The 19,494-nt window shown below is 48.5% G+C and overlaps 1 protein-coding gene across 1 annotated transcript in view; it reads left to right on the top strand.

The window, feature by feature from the left end:
• Positions 1 to 3,977: 3,977 nt before the first annotated feature.
• ADGRE2 (adhesion G protein-coupled receptor E2) overlaps positions 3,978 to 19,494 on the top strand; it is a 40,230-nt gene continuing 24,713 nt past the window's right edge. The window contains exons 1-14 of the mRNA XM_045811964.2: positions 3,978 to 4,414; positions 6,521 to 6,574; positions 6,885 to 7,004; positions 9,151 to 9,306; positions 10,964 to 11,095; positions 12,081 to 12,227; positions 12,670 to 12,816; positions 12,905 to 12,951; positions 13,061 to 13,138; positions 13,513 to 13,690; positions 16,978 to 17,085; positions 17,253 to 17,476; positions 17,679 to 17,858; positions 19,145 to 19,342. Of these exons, the coding sequence (XP_045667920.2) occupies positions 4,384 to 4,414; positions 6,521 to 6,574; positions 6,885 to 7,004; positions 9,151 to 9,306; positions 10,964 to 11,095; positions 12,081 to 12,227; positions 12,670 to 12,816; positions 12,905 to 12,951; positions 13,061 to 13,138; positions 13,513 to 13,690; positions 16,978 to 17,085; positions 17,253 to 17,476; positions 17,679 to 17,858; positions 19,145 to 19,342 (1,800 nt within the window). The 5' untranslated portion in view covers positions 3,978 to 4,383. The remainder of the gene's footprint in view (positions 4,415 to 6,520; positions 6,575 to 6,884; positions 7,005 to 9,150; positions 9,307 to 10,963; positions 11,096 to 12,080; positions 12,228 to 12,669; positions 12,817 to 12,904; positions 12,952 to 13,060; positions 13,139 to 13,512; positions 13,691 to 16,977; positions 17,086 to 17,252; positions 17,477 to 17,678; positions 17,859 to 19,144; positions 19,343 to 19,494) is intronic.

Here is a 19,494-nt window from a genome sequence, read left to right as displayed (position 1 = left end):
CAACATATAGTACATCATTAGTTTTTGATGTAGTGTTCAATGATTCCTGAGTTGTGTATAACACCCCATGCTCATCACCACACGTGCCCTCCTTAAAACCCATCACCCAGTTACCCAATCCCCCCAGCCCCCTCCCTCCTGTAACCGTCAGTTTGTTTCCCGGAGTCCAGAGTCTCTCATGGTTTGTCTCCCTCCCTGATTTCTCCCCCTTCAGTTTTCCCTCCCTTCCCCTATGGTCCTCTGCTCTATCCCTTATGTTCCATATATGAGTGAAGCCATATGATAACTGTCTTTCTCTGATTGACTTGTTTCACTTAGCATCACCCCCTCCAGTTCCATCCATGTCAGTGCGGATGGTGGGTGTTCATACTTTCTATCATCTTTATTCCGCTCCGGGTGAATTCTTGGCACCGCCGGCACCACCAGCTTCCACCTTATTGTCACCTCATATTTGGGGGCCCCCATCTGATTGAGACACCCGATTCAGGTACCATAGCCATATCACCCCAATCTCTGCTTCTGTCTCCACGAGGCCTTCCCCTCTGTGAGCCTCACTGTGTCCTCCCCTCTCTGTATAAGGACATCAGCCATCGGATTTAGGGCCCACCTGGCAAATCCAGGATGGTCTCATTTCCAGATCCTTACGTCTCCTTTTCAGATAATGAATATATACTGCTTTGTGAATAAAACGGTAATGTTCTTCAAGAAAGAGGTCATAGTGAAGATATTTGATTTGGGCTGCACTGATCAGTAATAAAGGGACCCAAGGAGGATAGAACAAAAGCCTAACACTTATGAATCACTTACTGTGTGCCCGGCCCTCTCCTCCATGTGTACAGTTAGGGACTCACGTATGAGTAGGGACTCTGAAAATTCCCAGTTTGCAGATAGGAAACTGAGGCTTGCCCAATATCACAGTTGAAAAGTGTCAGAGTTGGGGCTGTACTCAGGCCGTCTTGTGCATTTCCCCCCCCCACCCCGGAACCTCATGCTGTGACACACAGGGAGAAGCAGGAGCATTCCTGGGGAAAAGGTCAGCCAGTGAAAAGGAAGGAATCCTGTCCACATGGGAGAGCCAGGCCAAGAGAGTCATTTAGGGCCAGATCCTTGAGTGCGACTCATACACAGGAGTGTCTCAGGTCAAGAACGAATTGTAGAGAAAGGGAGGAAAGGCTGCTTTTCCTTTTTCCTTTTAGCTATTTTAGCATCTCACTCCTGAGAGCAGACTTCTATAATAATGACATTCAATTGTCATTTTCATTATACCCATTTTACAATTGAGCAAACTGAGATTCGAAAAATTAAGTGGTGAAACTAAGGCCACATTTAAGGGGAGGGGTGAGGACTCTAAATTTGGGGCTGATGTCAAAACCCACTCTTCACTTGTATTTCCTGGAACAGGGAGACCAGTAATCCAGGGAGAGGAATCCTGAACGAGAAAGCAGATTACTATGGTCTAGCACTGGGCAATGGCCGACCAATCTGAGGACTCTTCCTTTAAAATTTACCCCCCCTGCTGGAGAGGTTGGAGGTTCTTTTTTTTGTTGTTGTTGTTGTTTGTCTTTCAAAAGATTTTATTTATTTGAGAGAGCAAACACCAACAGGGGGGAGGGCAGAGGCAGAGGGAGAAGCAGACTCCCCACTGAGCAGGGAGCCTGATTTGGGGCTCAATCCCAAGACCCCGAGATTATGACCCCAGTCAAAGTCAGACGCTTCACCAGCTGAGCCACCCAGGTGCCCCGAGGTTGGGGTTTGTAGTTGTGCACCCGAGGTTGGGGTTTGTAAGTTGTGCACCTGGCGTCAGCTGTCCGCGTATATTCTGTCTCCTTACTGGTAGCACCTGAAATTCCGTGACGGTTTGTGGCTGTTGGTGACTGATTCCTCAGGGTGTCCCAGGAGATGGAAGAGAGACATGGAGCCCAAGACTCCATGCAAAGTGTGGGAGCCTGGTCGGGGGAGCCTCCGGGATTCTGCTGCAAAGCTGGAGGCTGCACGGCTAGAGCCAGCTAGTGTGGGGGCAGTGGCCATATGGCCAAGAGTCGCATTGGAGCTTGACTCCTCTCATTCACCGCTCTTCCTGCTCCAGGGCTGTCGGTGCTGCTGCTGTTGCCCTTGGGAGCTGCAGCCCTGAGCCCTGGAGGTGAGCCTGCCCAGCTGGCCCAGGAGTGACGGACGGCATGCCAGGTTGGGGTCTGGGTTCCTTCATTACAAGGGGGAGAGCCAGGGAGAGGAGGCTTATTCTGTGAATGAGCCTCAGATATGGTCTTCCTCTGGAGATAGAGAAACTTTCCTCGTCCTCAAATGCCTAGAGTTTCCTGAACTCTTCCTCTCCTTTTTTTTTTTAAAGATTTTATTTATTTATTTGACAGAGAGAGACAACCAGAGGGAGAGGGAACACAAGCAGGTGGAGTGGGAGAGGAAGAAGCAGGCTCCCAGTGTAGCAGGGAGCCGGATGCAGGGCTCCATCCCAGGACTCTGGGAGCACGCCCTGATCCGAAGGCAGATGCTTAACAACTGAGCCACCCAGGCGCCCCTGAACTCTTCCTCTTTCATTAGCAGCTAATGTTCCCCTCCTCCATTCTCTGGTCCCCAGCTGGCAGCTGGCATCCTCCATTCCCTGGGGCTTCTGAGAACGGTCTCCATCCCCACAGTGTCTGTGGTTGGAGGTGCCCTTCTGACTCCATACCTCTCAGTGCCCCTGCCTGTTGCGGTTATTCAGATTCATATTTCCCTCTGGGGAGATCTTCAGCAATCCCATGGTGGGTTCTAAGGGTACAGAGGCTTCAGGGTGGTGGAGGGTCAGGCACATCCAAGGTTGTGAGGCATTTGGTCCTCAGTCCTGGGAGCAGCACAGAAGCAGTTTTTCAAGGGCATACAGGCCAGAGGACGAGTGGTGGGGACAAGGCAGTACCTGCATGTGGCCAGGGCGATGCAGAGTGAAGAGCTCTGGCTTTGAAACTAGAGGACACTAGTGATCTCTCGCTCCCTCTGTCCCTCCCTCTCTCTTTCTATCCTTCCCCTCCCTCCTTCCCTCCATCCCTCCCACTCTCTCTCCACTCCCAGAGGAAAGATCGTATGAGGACACAGATAGCAGGCAGCCATCTACAAGTCACGAGAGAGCCCTCACCAGAAAGCAACCCTCCTGGCACCTTGACCTTAGAATCCAGCTTCCAGAAACAATTTGAGAAAATAAATTTCTGTGGTTTAAGCCACCTCATTAATACGAGGTATTATGGTAGCTCTCGCAGACTAATGCATGGAAATGGAGAAAACAAAGAAAATGTAAAAAATGCAAAGAAAATCACCACAATTTCACCACAGAGTGGAACATTTGGGGTACCTTTTTCTTATCTTTTAAAACATATCAGGAATATTTTCTTTTATCAATGAATATGAATTTCAGACTTTTTTGAGTATTGTTAAAAAATAAAAACACCTTGGTTCTAGACCTGCCAGGGTTTAGGGATGTTGGGGTTGCATGACGCAGAGCTTTGTGGTGACCGGATACTTATCTACTTTATTGCAATGACAGTTACAGGAATCTGTGCATCTGATAAAATGTCACAGAACTATACACACACATTGTGCTGATGTCAGTTTCTTTGTTTAGTTATTTGACTATCGTTACATACGAATACATAAATACATAAAATATATCTTTCGTAGGAAACCAAGGGAAGGACCTCTAGGAATTGTTTTTGAAACTGCTGTCAATCTATGTTTATTTCAAAATAAAAACTTAGGGGCACCTGGGTGGCTCAGTCGTTAAGCGTCTGCCGTCAGCTCAGGGCATGATCCCGGCATTCTGGGATCAAGCCCCACATCAGGCTTCTCTGCTAGGAGCCTGCTTCTTCCTCTCCCACTCCCCCTGCTTGTGTTACCTCTCTTTCTGGCTGTCTCTCTCTCTGTCAAATAAATAAATAAAATCTTAAAAAAAACTTAAATTGTTTTTGAAAGTGCTGTCAATGTTTATTTCAAAATAAAAACTTAAAGAAGTCCATGAATAGATATTCACCAGATGAAAAACAATCTGTTCACTCTGAACCATAGACCTCATAGGGGCCAAAACCCAATAGAACGATTCTTCACGTTGGGGAGGTCTTCCTGTATCAAAAAGGTAGAAACCGTCAAGGAGGCTTTCAGTAGGATTGCTAGAAATGCTAAGGAAATACTTAAAAAGAGAAGTGAGAGGTTTCAGAGATGTACACGATGGGGAAACAGGAGAAAGAAGCATCCAGATCAGCAGTTTACTAAGCAGCTCATCTACCCTCATCCAATGATGAAGTATGTTTAAAGTCAGATTTAAAACAGGAAGTCTTTTCAGCACACCCAGATGAAGATGAGACGGCCTCCTCTGTGGCTGGGCTCGCTGGTGTCTGCACCATGAGGAACGGGCATCTGAGGTTGCTGCCAGGTAGGCAGAATTACAACAATGGTGATAGGGCAACTAAAGCTACCCGGGAACTCTATCCAGTTTGAGAATTTCTCTGTTCTTTGCTTTATTTCTGGTTTTTGCTCTATTTCTGGTTTTCCCACTATCTCTGTAAGGGAGAGCAGGGAAGAAATTTTAAGAATGGTATTAACTCAGTTCTATTAAGTTGTCAAAGAAGAAAATTGGTGAAATTTATTTCTCGGGTAAACACTGGGACTATTCAGAACTTTCTCATTTCTGGCGTATATTAGACCAGGTTCTCCGAAGAAACAGAACCAAGTTTTGGTATATGTATAGAGATGTAAATGTATGTATGTATGTATGTATGTATGTATATGTGTGTATAGAAGAATGAGAGAGAATGTGTTAGTTTAAGAAATTGGTTTATGAGATTGTTAAAGTTGGAAAGTCTGAAATCTGCAGGGCAGGCTGGAAACCCAGGGATGTTTCCAGGAACATTGATGTTTCCTCTCAAGTCTGAAGTCAGTCTGAAAGCAGAATTATCTCTTCGTTGGAGGAGATCAGTCTTTCTTTCTCCTAAGGTCTTCAACTGATTGAACGATGCCCACCCACATTATAGAATCTAATCCACTTTACTCAGAGTCTACTGATTTCACTGTGAATCTCAAATTCATACATTGAAGTTACAACCCCCAGTACCCCAGAATGTGATCTTGTTTGGAAATAGGGCCATTGCCGACGTGGTTATTTAAGTTAGGTTCAGGTCACACTAACGTAGGGAGGATCTGTACTCTAGTATGACTGGTGTCCTTACGAAAGGGGAAATTGGGAAGTAGACACACACACAGAAAGACCCTGAAGATGAAGACAACGATCAAGGCAATGTTACTATAAGCCAAGAACACGGAAGTTTGCCAGCAAAGCATCAGAACGTAGGAGAGAAGCATGAAGGGAACCAACCCTGCTGACACCTTGATCTTGGAGTTCCAGCCTCCAGAGCTGTGAGACAATAAAGGCTCCACCCCAAAAACCCACCTCTACAGCAGCATCAGGCCTCCCATGAATGGAATGACAGACTCTAACAGGTGGCCAGGTGATTGCTGTAGGGGAGATTCCTTCACACCTGCCGTGGTTTTCATGCCATGGAGCCTGTCCGGTGACTCATCGCTCAGGACCAGACTGGGAGATAAAGGAAAAGGCTGTGCCCTCAGTGCACTGTAGGAGGGCAGGAGCTCACTTGGAAGGAACCATAGAGCCATGGGTGCTGCACCTGGAGAGGCCACCTAACCAGGAGATGGTGGCTCCACCTGCTGGTGCCTTAGTTCTTACCCCACACCCATCACCAGCTCCCCCTATTGTGATTCCTGGGCTCCCTGCCTGGCCAATACCACTGTGAGCTGGGACACAGACTTGGGGCTGGCTGACTCCCAAACCCATGCTGTTCTTCTGTGCCCCAAAACATGTGGGTTAAACAGGGGGGAATGATCCTGGAAGGAAATCTTCAAGGTAGATTTCTGCCATTGCCAGAGAACAAAGGACCTGGCTATGGGCAGAGCACGCCAATCTGAGGACTTTGTGCTGCAAGATTTACCCCCTCCATCGGGAGAGGCTGGAATTTCTTTTTTTTCTCTTTCTAAAAGATTTATTTATTTATTTGTGAGAGGGGGGAGGGGTAGAGGGGGGGAGAAGAAGAGGGAATGAATCCCAAGCCGACTCCCCACTGAGCGCAGAGCCCGATGCAGAGTTCCTTCTCACGACCCATGAGATCATGACCTGAGCCAGAAGCCAGAGTTGGACCTCAACCTACTGAGCCACCCAGGTGCCCCTGGGAGAGGCTGGAATTCCTAAGTTGTGTCCCTGACATCACCTGTGTATATTCTGTCCCCTTACCTGTAGCACGGGGGTTCCATAAGGATGGTGTCTGATAGTGACTGACGCCTAAGGGAGTCCAGGGAGAGGGAGGGAAGAGGACTGGTCCTCAAATCTTCATACATTACAAGAGCCTTGGGAGAGCCATGAGCTGCAGCCTCAGAGCCACCTCCCAGGATGCAGTGGCCATGAGGACAAGGGTTGAAACTGGAGCTCCATCTCCTCTCTTTGTCATCTCTCTGTTTTTTTCTGCCCCAGGACTCTCGATGCTGTTGCTGTTGTCATTGGGAGCTTCGGCCCAGAAGACTAGTGGTGAGTCTGCCCAGAGGCCCCACTGGTGACATAAGCTGGGGAGTGCATGCCAGGGCCTGGGTCCTCTCACCAGCAAGGGGGTAAGGGCAGCATATCCTCAGGTTAGGCTCTGGTCTCCTGGAGATAACAGAGACAGTTGTACATCCCTAAATGTCCAGTTTTCTGTCCTTTCCTCTTTCAATGGCAGCCATCCCTCTCCTTTTTCCACCTCCCATCCACTGCTCCCAGCAGAGGCTCCTGGCCCCTGGCTCCCTCCATTTCTTGAGCCTTCTGACTTTGGTCTCTATCCCCACAAACTCTATCTCCACAGACTGTGCTCGCTGGTGCCCTCCGAAATCCATGTGTATCAATGCCACCGCCTGTCGCTGCTCCCCGGGATACATTTCTTCGTCTGGGGAGATCTTCACCAGCGTCTTGGAGAGCTGTGATGGTACAGGGGCTTGGGGGTGCTGGAGGGGTGTGGAGATGGTGGAGGGAGGTGATGGGGGGAAGATGCTCTCCTCTCTATGCCTCAGTTTGCTTGTATAAATCGGGGATAATCATTGTACCTACCCTACAGGGTGCGAGTGACATTTAAAATTTACGTGTGTGAAGCAAATGTGAAGACTAATAGAGAGCAGACTGTCAAACACAAGCTATTATCACGGTTATTACTGTTATCACTGTGATGATTCTCATAGCACAAGGAAAGGGGAGAGTAGTGGAAGCAACAGGAGGGAAGAAACACCCAGGGCCTGGAAGCTCACACTCTCCTCCTAGCGTGAGCTCACCCAGAATATTTACTCCTAATACGTTTGAAAAGATAAGAAAAAAATACCTAAAATTTCCTAGTAGTCTGTATAGTGGACTTATGGGTGATTTTCTTTGTTTTCATTTTTTTACATTTTCTTTGTCTTTTCAGTATCCATGTGTCATTTAATATTTGGGGGAGAAAGTAAGTTTACCACGGAATAAAAGGTGGTGCTGTGACTCCTCCCAGCCCCTCCATGCCCAAGAGGTAACCCTAATGGATCCCCCTGCATTTGTGCATGTGTCTTATGGAGACTCGTGGCTGGGGGAGCACAGCAAGGAGCCCTGCTGATGGTGTGCCTGGATCCCAGCTCCTTCCTGGGAGCACACTTGTTAGGCTGAGAATTTCTCATTGTCATGTCTTGCCCTCCCGCACACCTCATTCCCACCTGTCCCCCACTGCACTCCACTGCTCCCCCCCACCCAATTGCTTGAAGGCAGGTGTCCAGCCACTGCCACCATCTGAGAACAGAGGAGGACAGTCTCATTGTTCAGATGGGGTGAACAGGAATGTGTCAGGTGTGTGTCTTCCCACATCCTGTCCTGTTCTGGTGCTGACACCCACGGCCTGAGCCTGGGGCCTTAGAAAGGATGTCCACGAGCTCAGGTAGGAAACTGGTCTGGGGGAGACCAGTTGCCTGCCCTAACTCAGCATGAGTCCTGAGTCCTTTCAGGCTCTAAAAGTCTTATTGACCTGATTGGAATGTACAGGAGAAAACATTCTGTCCCTGCATTTTGATGCATTCTTGTCTTGCTTGTTCTTATTAAACTGTTATTTTTAGCCAGTGATTAGTCAGACCCCCTGCTCTGTGGGTCCCTGAGATACTCAATGAACCTGGCCAATGGGACTCTTTCCTCTCATGCTTAAAGAACAGGGAGAGATAAGAGACCAGAAACACCCCCAGTGACTCAGCGGCGAGAACCTGCATGCTGCTTCCTCATTTCACATCTGCAACGGCTCAGATAAATGAAACTTCCTCCCGGGTTGGAGGTAGCAAGACTCCTCCAGAGACATCCTGGGGCATTTTTTTTTCATTTCTTAGATTTTATTTATCTGTTTGAGAGAAAGAGAGAGAGAGAATGAGTGGGAGGGAAGGGCAGAGGCAGAGGGAGAAGCAGCCTCCCCGCTAAGTAGGGAGCCCGATGTGGGGCTTGATCCCAGGAACCTGAGATCATGACCTGAGCCAAACGGAGAAGCTTAACTGACTGAAACACTCAGGCTTGAAAATGCCTGAGAGTGGAACTGGGGGAGTGCTTGATGAGGACTCTGGGGTTTACTAGGACCCCTGTTTGTATTGGGAGGTGGAAGCTGTCAATGGGCAGGGACCTGACCACCTGGCTTTATCCTCGGGTGTGAAAAAGTGTTAGCCTGGACAGACTCCAGCCATGACTCCCTTCACTGACTCAGCATCCAGAGTGGCCTTCAGTGCCACTGTCACCCTGACTGGAGCCCACCTCCAGGTCCCCAATAGTGCAAGCAGGGACTCAGTGCCTCTGTCTACCGCACAAAGCCTGCAGAAGGGGGTGCAGACCTCCTTCCAGCCCCCATCATGGCACAGCAGAGTGTCTGAGTCTAGGTGCTCTGGGGCCCAGCCAGAGATCAGGGATGAGCAGAGCATGAGCAGACTTTCAGAGCAGCTGGCTCCAGCTCAGACCTGTCCCAGGAAAGCCACCTGCAAGGTGAGTTCTCTCCAGTCCCTATGGCTGAGTCAGGCTGGAGGCCAGGGCCTCTGCCCTATGGGAACTCACAGCTTTGGGAGGTGACCCTTTGCCCTGTTATGTTCCAGACATCAATGAGTGTGGGCCGTCCTCGACAGTGTCCTGTGGAAAATTCGCAGACTGCCAGAACACAGAGGGCAGCCACTACTGCACATGCATTCCAGGATATGAGCTTGTTTCTGGGGCAAGAACATTCAGGAATGAGAGTGAGAACATGTGTCGAGGTAAGAATTGACTTGTGTGTTCCATCTCCTCGTACCTGAGGTCTGAGGTCACTCAGCTCACTTTTTCCAGGCATCAGAGAACATCCTGGTATCCTGTCCCTTCCCAAACCCCCCGAGGCAGAACCCTCTGTAGAGGATCACTTCTGCAGTTTTGGAATGTCCTTGCCCACCTGGCATCTTCTTTTCATAAAACAAACGAGAGAGATGGCATCAAGATACTTCAGAAGCTGAGAGCATGTGTCTTCCAACACAATATCCAATCTTCACCATCATCAGTGACTACCATGATGAATCCTGACCTCACTGGGGCCCACATGGGCTTGGCCACACTGGGAGCTCTCTCAGACCCCTGGGCCCTGAATAATCCAGGGACCATGTCCAGAAACATGGGAGGAGGGGGATTTGAGAGTGGGTTCCTCTTCCCCAGCTGGCCCTGACCATGGCCAACAACCCCACCTGGAGAAGACACCGCCTGGCACCTTGACTTGGGTTTTTGTCTTCTCTGCCTACATGTGTTTCCCCGTGCAAGGCTCTGCCTGACTCTCCCCAATAATTTCCATTAACCAGCCCATGGCAAATCAGATGACCAGGATCTGGGAGGTTGTTGTGTTGGGTGTGGGAAGGGTGATGTGGACCACCCCGCACATACCTGGAGATTCAGGTGAATGGAAGAGGGTCTCATCTGGAACAAATGGCAAGAGAGGGTATAATTTCCCCGAGACTGATGCTCTTCCAAGGGGGTCAACCCAGGGCCCATGTTGACTCATATCACTTGGGGACAGAAGATGGAGGCTGAGCCCATTTGCAGGGACCATAGGTTTGTGTCCTTTGTGGGGACACATGGCCAAGAAGACAGAAACCCCTGCCACCCCTTGCCATCAGCTCCCATTCTCTATTCCAGCCAATCAGCCCTTGCTCACCACTTGCCTTGCTCAGATGTGGATTCTCACCACTTCCTGCCAGTCCAAGCATGCCTTCATGGGAATCAGAAAAAGTCACCTTCATCTCCCCAAGGTTGCTTGCCCGAACATCAGTCCCCACTGTCCTCCTCAGCTTGGTGTCCACTCTCTGGGTGGCCCAGGACTGGTTGGCATCGTCTTCATCTCCCTTCCTCTGTAGAAAACCTTCTCCTTGAGGAGCCTGGCTCGGGCATGGGTCTTGGTCCATCTCCATGGAGCTGGAGTCTCAGAGATAGTGGGGATGAGAGCAAGCTGTCCTGCTAGGATTACCGGGATTCCAGTGGCAACTCAGGCAGCAAGCAATGGCTCTGGGAAATTAGGACAAAAGCCATCACTGGGAGCCAAGATGGTCCTGCTTGGGGAACACAGGATTTCCCTTGCACTTGGTTCCCAGGAAGGCGCACCCTGGACTCGTCCAGGTCCTCAGACTGGGACACGGGTGGTCATGTGACCCTGCCCCAGGTGGGAGCTGCTGGGAGAGGCCGAGGGAGCCAGAGCTGGCAGACGGGGAGGACTTGGACTACTTCTGGCAACATCTGGACAACAGAACATCTGGGCCACCATGCTCGCCCATAGCACGCGTCCGTGTGAATTAGAAAAGGCACCCACTCACTGAGGAGCAGAGAGCAGGGCCTTCGTGATGCTTCTATCCCAGGACACAGCTGCAGGCACCCATCACCCTCTTCTTCCCCCTGCAGACGTGGACGAATGTCAGCTGAAACCCAGAGTCTGTAAGAGCCGTGGCGTCTGCATCAACACCCAGGGCAGCTACACCTGCGAGTGCCCGCCGGGCTTGGAGCTCAACCCGGGTGACCCGAATCTGTGCACAGGTAGAGGCCCTGGAAGACACTGTGAGGCTGCGCTGGGAGGGGCTGAGCGGATCCCGCAGTGTCAGGAGGAGGGAGAAGACCCTCAGATTCCCGAAACACCAGGGGTTTGCTCTGCCCAAGGATCACCTCCCCGGAAGGTCCCACCACAGAGCAGGGAGGCAGCAGGGCTTTCTGGGCCTGGGGTTCCGTTGTGGAGGCCAGGCCTCTGTGCACACTTCCTGGCCTCATCCCTCCTCATCTGTCACATTCCAGCAGGAAGTGTCTCTTCTAGCTCTGAGAAGGGGAACCTCAGTCCCCAGTTGAGGAGGAAATGAGTAAGAGCCTTCGTTGGGAAGTGCAGCTCCCATGACTCAGTTTCCCTCTTTGCCTTAGTTTTGCCTGAAAAAGGAGGATACGTGCCTGCTGAGTCATCTTGAAGCAAGCTGCCATAAGGAGCTTTGGGAGTCGAGAGACAGCAGTACTTTCAGGACCGGTGGAAGCTCAGTGCAGGCAGTGAGGAGACAGGGAACCTGGGCTGTGAGGGGCAGGGCGGACCCTCTGGGGTCTGTTCGACAGCAGTGCAGCTTGGGACAGTAGTGGTGTCATTACCCCACCCACCGAGTCAACGAGGGGGCAGGTCAGCATTGCAACCTCCCTGGATAGAGGCCCATCAGAACCTCCCTCCTTTCATTCCCCCGACACCCAGTCCATTCTGCACCGTACGTGAAGGGACTCAGCGTTGTCTGGAATGACTCACACGCACGCTTCTACCCTGTTCACCCTGCAGGGACAATCCGAGATTATGGGGTTTTTACAGTAGAAATGCTGTCGTAAAGTTCTGTCTTGACAGGCTAGGTGGCTGGGACGTGGGGTGTGTGTGTGTGTGTGTGTGTGTGTGTGTGTGTGTGTGTCCATCCTTGTTTGAAGTACAGGGAATCTGAGAGAAGGGGCAGGCAGGATGGGTGCGGTGAGTGGAGGGACCCTAACCCTCTGGCTTTGTCCTCAGATGTGAATGAATGCACGTTGGGGCAGAACCCATGCCACACCTCCACCCACTGCCTCAACAACATTGGGGGCTATGAGTGCCGCTGCCGCCCTGGCTGGAAGCCGGTCCCTGGGTCCCCCAATGGCCCAAACAACACCGTCTGTGAAGGTGCAGAGCTCAGACGCCACATCCCGGACCCACACTCAGAACATCTGATCACATAGTCAGTGGCACCCACACAAACCAAGCAGAATGAGCCCTGGGGGATGCCCTGCTGAGCCAGGCGTTAATTCTTTTGAGGCTGGATGGGAAGAGATCTGGGGGGTTCCGGGGAAGGAGCTGGGGTACCGAGGAGCAGGCTCCTTGGAGACTCCAGGCAGCAGCTAATTACTACCTGGGACAAAGGTATTTCTATATTCACAACCTGCACTTCTGTACGGGGCTCACGTGCCACCTGTCAGGCTCTGCACACTTCCTGTAACCACAGCATCACCAGGGTGTGGAGTCAGCAGGTGTTATCGCCTCCAGCCAAGGGGGGACAGTAACACAGGGAAAAGGGGGCAGGGCACGGAGGGGAAAGGGGTCCTGACTCTCATCTCTGTGTCCCCAGATGTGGACGAGTGTAGCTCCGGGCAGCCTACGTGCCACAGCTCCACCGTCTGCATCAATACCGTGGGCTCGTACAAGTGCCGCTGCCTCCGGGGCTGGGAGCCCAAACCCGGATTCCAGGATAAGCAGCCCAACACCATCTGTGAAGGTACCTGGTCTGACCTGACCCCTGACCCCACCCCGGACACAGGCACACACACTGTCACACCTAATGAGTGGTGTTCTATCCCCTGCAGAGATGTCCTTCCCCACCTGGACCCCACCCCCTGGAATCAAGAGCGAGGTGAGTGGCCAGGAATCCCTCTGCGCAGTCAGCCTGATCCACCCATTTCCATCTGCTCCCCCACCCACATGTGAGGCTCTCTGACCCCCCTCATGTCCCCTCTCCTCAGAGCATGTCCCGCTTCTTTGAAAGAGTCCAAGATCTGCGCCAAGACTTCAAGCCAGCCTTGGCTAAGAACACCATCCAGGTAAAGGCACATCCCAGGAGAGGCAAGGTGGAGGCGTCCCACAGAGGCCTGGGAAGTTTGGCCCCAACACGATGGCTTCCTCTCCGAGGCCCCTCCTCTCCCAGCGTGGGTGGGAAGAGCAGACATGCAGGCATTCCCACTCACTGTTAGACACCCCCCTGCACTGACAAGTCACTTCTTCTTGCTGTTTCTGGACACTGGGCTGATGTCATTCTTGGCATTTGTGAACAAGGTTGATTTCTGCGTGGCTGGATTCCAGGGGCAAAGACCCGGAGAATCTGATCCAGTACCACCAATGAGTCTCCAGGGTCTGTTGTCTGGGGCTGAGTGGGCAGGGCCTTCATGCTCACTAGCTCTGTGTCCCCATCTCCCAGGACCTCATACAGGGGGTAGATGAGCTATTGGAGACCCCTGAGGACCTGGAGACCTTGCCCCGCTTAGAGCAGCACTGTGTGGCCACTGACCTGCTCGTTGGCCTGGAAGATGTCCTGAGAAATATTAGCCAGGCTCTGCCCAATGGGACACCGACTTTCAATGCATCTGCAGGCACAGGTCAGTACGGGGTCTGCCCCAGGCTCTGTTCCACCTGTTCCCACTTCCTTGTTCCCCAGCCTCCCTAGAGTGTGTGACCATGCTTGTATCTCAGTGTTGCACTCATAAACCAGTTAAGAGATTATATGAATAAAACTGTAAATCATATACATTTTCATTGTAATATAAATTATCAGTAGATGAAATAATTATAATGAAGAATTTAAGATAACAAAATAGAAATATCTTTGAAAGAAGATTATTTGTTCGATTTTGAAGAATGTAAATTTGATATTATTTGATATTTAAGTATGATTTGTTTTATTGAGGTAAAATTCAGGTAACATAAAATTCACCATTTTATTTTATTTTATTTTTTTTTCTACCTCCTGTATTTTATTTTATTATTTTATTTTATTATTTTATTTTATTTTATTTTATTTTATTTATTTAAATATTTTTTTATTATATTATGTTAGTCACCATACAGTACATCCCTGGTTTTTGATGTAAAGTTCGATGATTCATTAGTTGCATATAACACCCAGTGCTCCATGCAATACATGCCCTCCTTACTACCCATCACCAGCCTATCCCATTCCCCCACCCCCTCCCCTCTGAGGCCCTCAGTTTGTTTCTCAGAGTCCATAGTCTCTCATGCTTCATTCCCCCTTCTGATTACCCCCTCTTTCTTTATCCCTTTCTTCCCCTAATGATCGATCTTCCTAGTTCTTATGTTCCATAGATGAGAGAAATCATATGATAATTGTCTTTCTCTGCTTGACTTATTTCACTTAGCATTACCTCCTCCAGTGCCGTCCATGTTGCAGCAAATGTTGAGAAATCATTCTTTTTGATAGCTGAATAATATTCCATTGTATACATGGACCACAACTTCTTAATCCAGTCATCTGTTGAAGGGCATCTCGGTTCCTTCCACGATTTAACTATTGTGGACAGAGCTGCTATGAACATTGGGGTGCATATGGCCCTTCTCTTCACTACGTCTGTATCTTTGGGGTAAATACCGAGTAGTGCAATGGCTGGATCATAGGGTAGCTCAATTTTTAACTTTTTAAGGGACCGCCACACTGTTTTCAAAATTCACCATTTTAAACAAGGTGTACAATTCAGTGGCACTTAGAACACTCACAGAGCTGTACAACCATCACCTCATTTCTAAAATATATTCATCGCTTCAAAAGTAAATAATGTACCCACTAAGCAGTCCCTTCTCTCTCCCTCCCCCAGTCCCTGGCAGCCACCAGTCTGTGTTCTGTGTCTCTGGATTTGCCTATTCTGGACATTTCATACCTATAGAATCATGCAATAGGTAACCTTATAGTCTGGCTTCTTTCACACGGCATCATGTTTTCAAGGTGAATCCATGTTGTAGCATGTGGCAGTAATGCTTTCCTTTTTATGGTTGAATAATAGTCCACTATTATGTATTCAGTACCATTTGTGTATCCATTCATCCACTGATGGACCTTTGGGTTGTTGTCACCTTTTGACTATTTTGAATGGTGTTACTATGAATATTGGTGGACAAGTTTTTGTTTGAATAACAGTTCTCAGCTCTTTGCATACATACATAGGAGTGCAATTTCTGAGTGATGACGTCACTCTCTGTTCAACTTTTTGAGGAACCACCAGGCTCTTTTTCCAAAATGGCGGCACCATTTTACATCCGCACCAGCAGCTCACAGGGCTTCCCATATCCACATTCTCAGCAACACTTGGCACTTGCATTTTGTTTTCTTTTAACCTTTTATGTATATGTCAGGTGATATCTTGTCATGGTTTTGATTTGCATTTCCCAAATGACTACTGATATTTAACATTTTTTATGTGATTGTTGCATATTTGTATGTATGTATATATATATTTTAGAAACATCCATTCAGGTCCTTTGCCTTCTTTGTAATTCATTGTTTGGTTTTGGTTGTTGAGCTGTAAGAGTTCTTTATATATTCTATAGTAGACTGTATGAGACATGTGACTTGCTAATTTTTTCTCCCTTTCCAAGGATTGTCTTTCCACTTTCTCCGTGGTCTTTTCACTCCCGTGAACAGATACCTTTGTTCTGATGAAATCCTTTTCCTCTCTTTTTTCTTTGGTTGCGTGTGTATTTATTGTCTTTGGTAATAATCCATTGCCAAATCCAAAGCCATGAAGATTACGCCTGTGTTTCCTCCTAACTGTTCTAGTTTTAACTCATAAATGTAGGTCACTTTGCGTTAATGTTTGTGTGTTGTGTGAGGTGCGGTTCCTTCTATGGCAAGTGGGTATCCAGATGTGCCCAGCACCATTTGCTAAAGAGAGTTTTCTTCTTCCATTGAAGGATCTTGATATCCTTTGTTGAAAATCAATTGACCACAGATGTATGGGTTTATTTCTGGACTTTTAATTTTATTTTATTGGTTTATATGTCTATTCTTATGCTAGTGACCTGTTCTGATTATTGTAGGTTAGTAGTCAGTTTTGAAATCAGGAGGTGTAAGTGCTCCATTTTGTTTTTCATTTTCAAGATTATTTTGGGTATTTGGGCCTCTTGCAATGGCCTCTGAATTTTAGGATGGACTTTTCCATTTCTAAAAAAAGATGTTGTTGGAATATTGATATGGATTGCATTGAGTCTGTAGATCTCTTTGGGAAATATTGCCATTTAAACAATATTAAGCCTTTCAATCCATTAACATAGATGTTTTCTCAGTTACATAGGATCTTTCATTTATCCCAACATTTTTTTTTCTGTAGTTTTCTGTATACAAGACTTGAACCTCCTCGGCTATATTTATTCCTAATACTTTGTTGAAGATTTTTATACATTTATGCTCATTAGAAATATTGGTCTATAGTTTTCTCATAATGGATTTATCTGGTTTTGTCAGGCTGATGGTGGCCTCATAAGATTATTTAGTTGTATTCCTTCCTATTCTACTTTTGGAGGAGTTTACATAGGATTCTTGTTAATTCTTACTTAAATGGTTGGCAGAATTCACCAGTAAAGATATCTGGTCAAGGCTTTTCATTTGGGGGAATTTTTATCTGATTCATTATCTTTGCCTGTGATAGCTCTGTTCAACTTCATTCTTCTATTACTTTCGTAGTTTGTGTGTCTCTAGGAATTTGTCACTTTCTTTTCGGTTATCCCGTTTGTTGGTGTACAATTGCTCATAGTATTTTCTTATAATCCTCTGTGATTCACTGTGTGTGTAAACACGTATAAAAATAATGGTGCTACAGCAACCACTCCAGGTGGAATTACTAACCTAACTCCCTTATACGACTCTGACATCTTATAGACCTGGCCCTCGCGGTGCAGGAGCAAGGACACACAAACGTCACTTTGAGTTCCAATCAGGCAAAGATGCTGCTGAACTGGAATGTGGTGCACGAATCTGGTGACTCAGGTAACGGCTGAGATGGGGGACAGGTCACAAGATGCCCAAGGATGTGACAAACAGGGAACTGAGGATAAAAGGGAAAGGGGGGTATGGTAGCACCACAAAGTGTCCCTCTGAGGAGGAAGGGGCACTGTTGTGTACCCTGAGGTGTCAACATTGGCCTCTTCCTGCAGGTCCTTCTGTGGTGGGCCTCATCTCCATGCCAGGGATGGGCAAGTTGCTGGCTGAGGCCCGCCTGGTCCTGGAGTCTGAGAAGCAGGCAGTTCTGCATGGGGCACAGAAGGGCGTGCTGCAAGGAGTCCCCTCTGTCCTGCTCTCAGATGTCATCTCCGCCTTTACGAGCAACAGGGACACCCAGAACCTCAGCTCCCCGATCACCTTCATCTTCTCTCACCATGTGAGTGTTGGTGAGACGGGGCTGTGGGTGTGGAAGGAGTCTGGGTCCTGGGCACAGCCTTGCTGCCTAGCTCAGTCTTAGGTTCTGGGGGGCTCCCCCATGGGTCTGTCATTCCTCCAGGAAAGCCCTTTGCAAGCCAGCTTTGGATAAGCATTTCTGAGCACCAGAACCACCAGCTCCCACCTACACTCTGTTCCTACAGTCAGCGACCCCTGGGCCAAAGCAAAAGGTGTTCTGCGTCTTCTGGGAGCACAGTCAGGATGGATGTGGTCACTGGTCCACCACGGGCTGCAGGACGGTGACCACCAGAGACACCAGCACCACCTGCCAGTGCACCCACCTCAGCAGCTTTGCCGTCCTCATGGCCCACTATGATGTGCAGGTGAGACCCTGAGAGGGGCTGCATTCCACGCCTGTTGCTCTGTAACGTATTTCCCCACATGTAGGGGCTCTAAAAAACCAGAAGTTTATATCATGCAGTTTCTTCAAGGCAAATATCTTCTCCTATGCTGTAGGCTGCCTTTTAGTTTTGTTGACTGTTTCCTTGGTGTGCAAAAAGCTTTTTATCCTGGTGAAGTCCCAATAATTCATTTTTGGTTTTGTTTCTTTTGGCTTTGGAGATGTGTCTAGCAAGAAGTCAATGTAGCCAAACTCAAAGAGGTTGCTACCTGTGTTCTCTAGAATTTTTTTGGATTCCTGTCTCACATTTAGGTCTTTCATCCATTTGACTTTATTTTTCTCTATGATGTAAGAAAGTGGTCCAGTTTCAATCTTCTGCATGTGGCTGTCCACAATTATTGCAATAACATTTATTGAAGAGAATGTCTTTTTTTCATTGGATATTCTTTCCTGCCTTGTTGAAGATTAGTTGACCATAGAATTGAGTGTCCATTGTGGGTTCTGTATTCTGTTGTAGTGTATCAGCATTTGTATCCTGAGGCCAGCAGGAGAAGCTCCCTCACCTCAAATGCCCTCATACTTTGGATTTTACTTCAGGAAGAGCTCAGAGCTTTTGAGGGCTTACTGATTAGACCAGGCCCACCCAGGATAAAATCCCTCTTTTAAAGTCAACTGATATAGCATCTGAATTTCATCTGCAAAATTCCTTCACAGCAGCACAAATTGGCCTTTATCTGAAAAATTGGAAGAAGGTGTGTGTATACCTTTGATCACTGCCAAATTAGAATTCTGCTTACCACAGGGGTCTTCAGGGCAGGAGTGCTCAGGGGTTATAGAATGGAAGTTATGATGGTGTCAGAGGTCAGAGGGAAGCAGGGAAGCCAGTGAGTAAGAGGAGAAACTCTGTGTGCTTGCTTCCCCAGCCAGGTGAGCTGGTAGCACTTCCTCTGGATCACCAAAACCAAAGTTTCATGCAGGTGACCTGTAAAGTAAAAAAAAAAAACCCTTGTGAGTTCTGGGGCTTTGTCTTGAGTAAGGGCTCTCCTCTCCCTCAATTCTTGCAGGACCTGAATTAATAAGGTCCGAATCCCATAGAATTCTAGCATTCTGAACCTGGAGGAACTTACTAATAACACAACAAATTTACCTGGTTCCTCTATTCTTGATGTTGCTATGCCAAAAAATGGGGGACAAAAGATGGAAGGGTCATTACCCAGAGCAGGAAAATGTGACTGTGATGTCCTGTTGCTTCTTTTTGCTGGGTCCCAGGAAGAGGATTATGCGCTGGTTGTGATCACCTATGGGGGGCTGGGCCTCTCTCTGCTGTGCCTCCTCCTGGCAGCCCTCACCTTCCTGCTGTGCAAAACCATCCAGAACACCAGCACCTCCATCCACCTGCAGCTCGCAATCTGCCTCTTCCTGGCCCACCTGCTCTTCCTCACGGCCATCGACCGGACCGAGATCAAGGTACTGACACTGTCACAGAGGAGCCCCTGCCCTGTCTCAGGGGTGCTCAGTTCATGGAGCTGTGCTGCACTGATACCTTAATAAAATGTCCTTGGTTCCCGGGGAGGTTAGAGGGGTAAGTAGCCTATTTCACATTGACCAATGAACTAGAA

The sequence above is a fragment of the Ursus americanus genome, chromosome 14 (assembly GCF_024610735.1).
Source record: "Ursus americanus isolate L20-20 chromosome 14, mUrsAme1.1.p, whole genome shotgun sequence".
Classification (NCBI taxonomy): domain Eukaryota; kingdom Metazoa; phylum Chordata; class Mammalia; order Carnivora; family Ursidae; genus Ursus; species Ursus americanus.
This window is presented reverse-complemented; position numbering and strand designations above follow the sequence as displayed.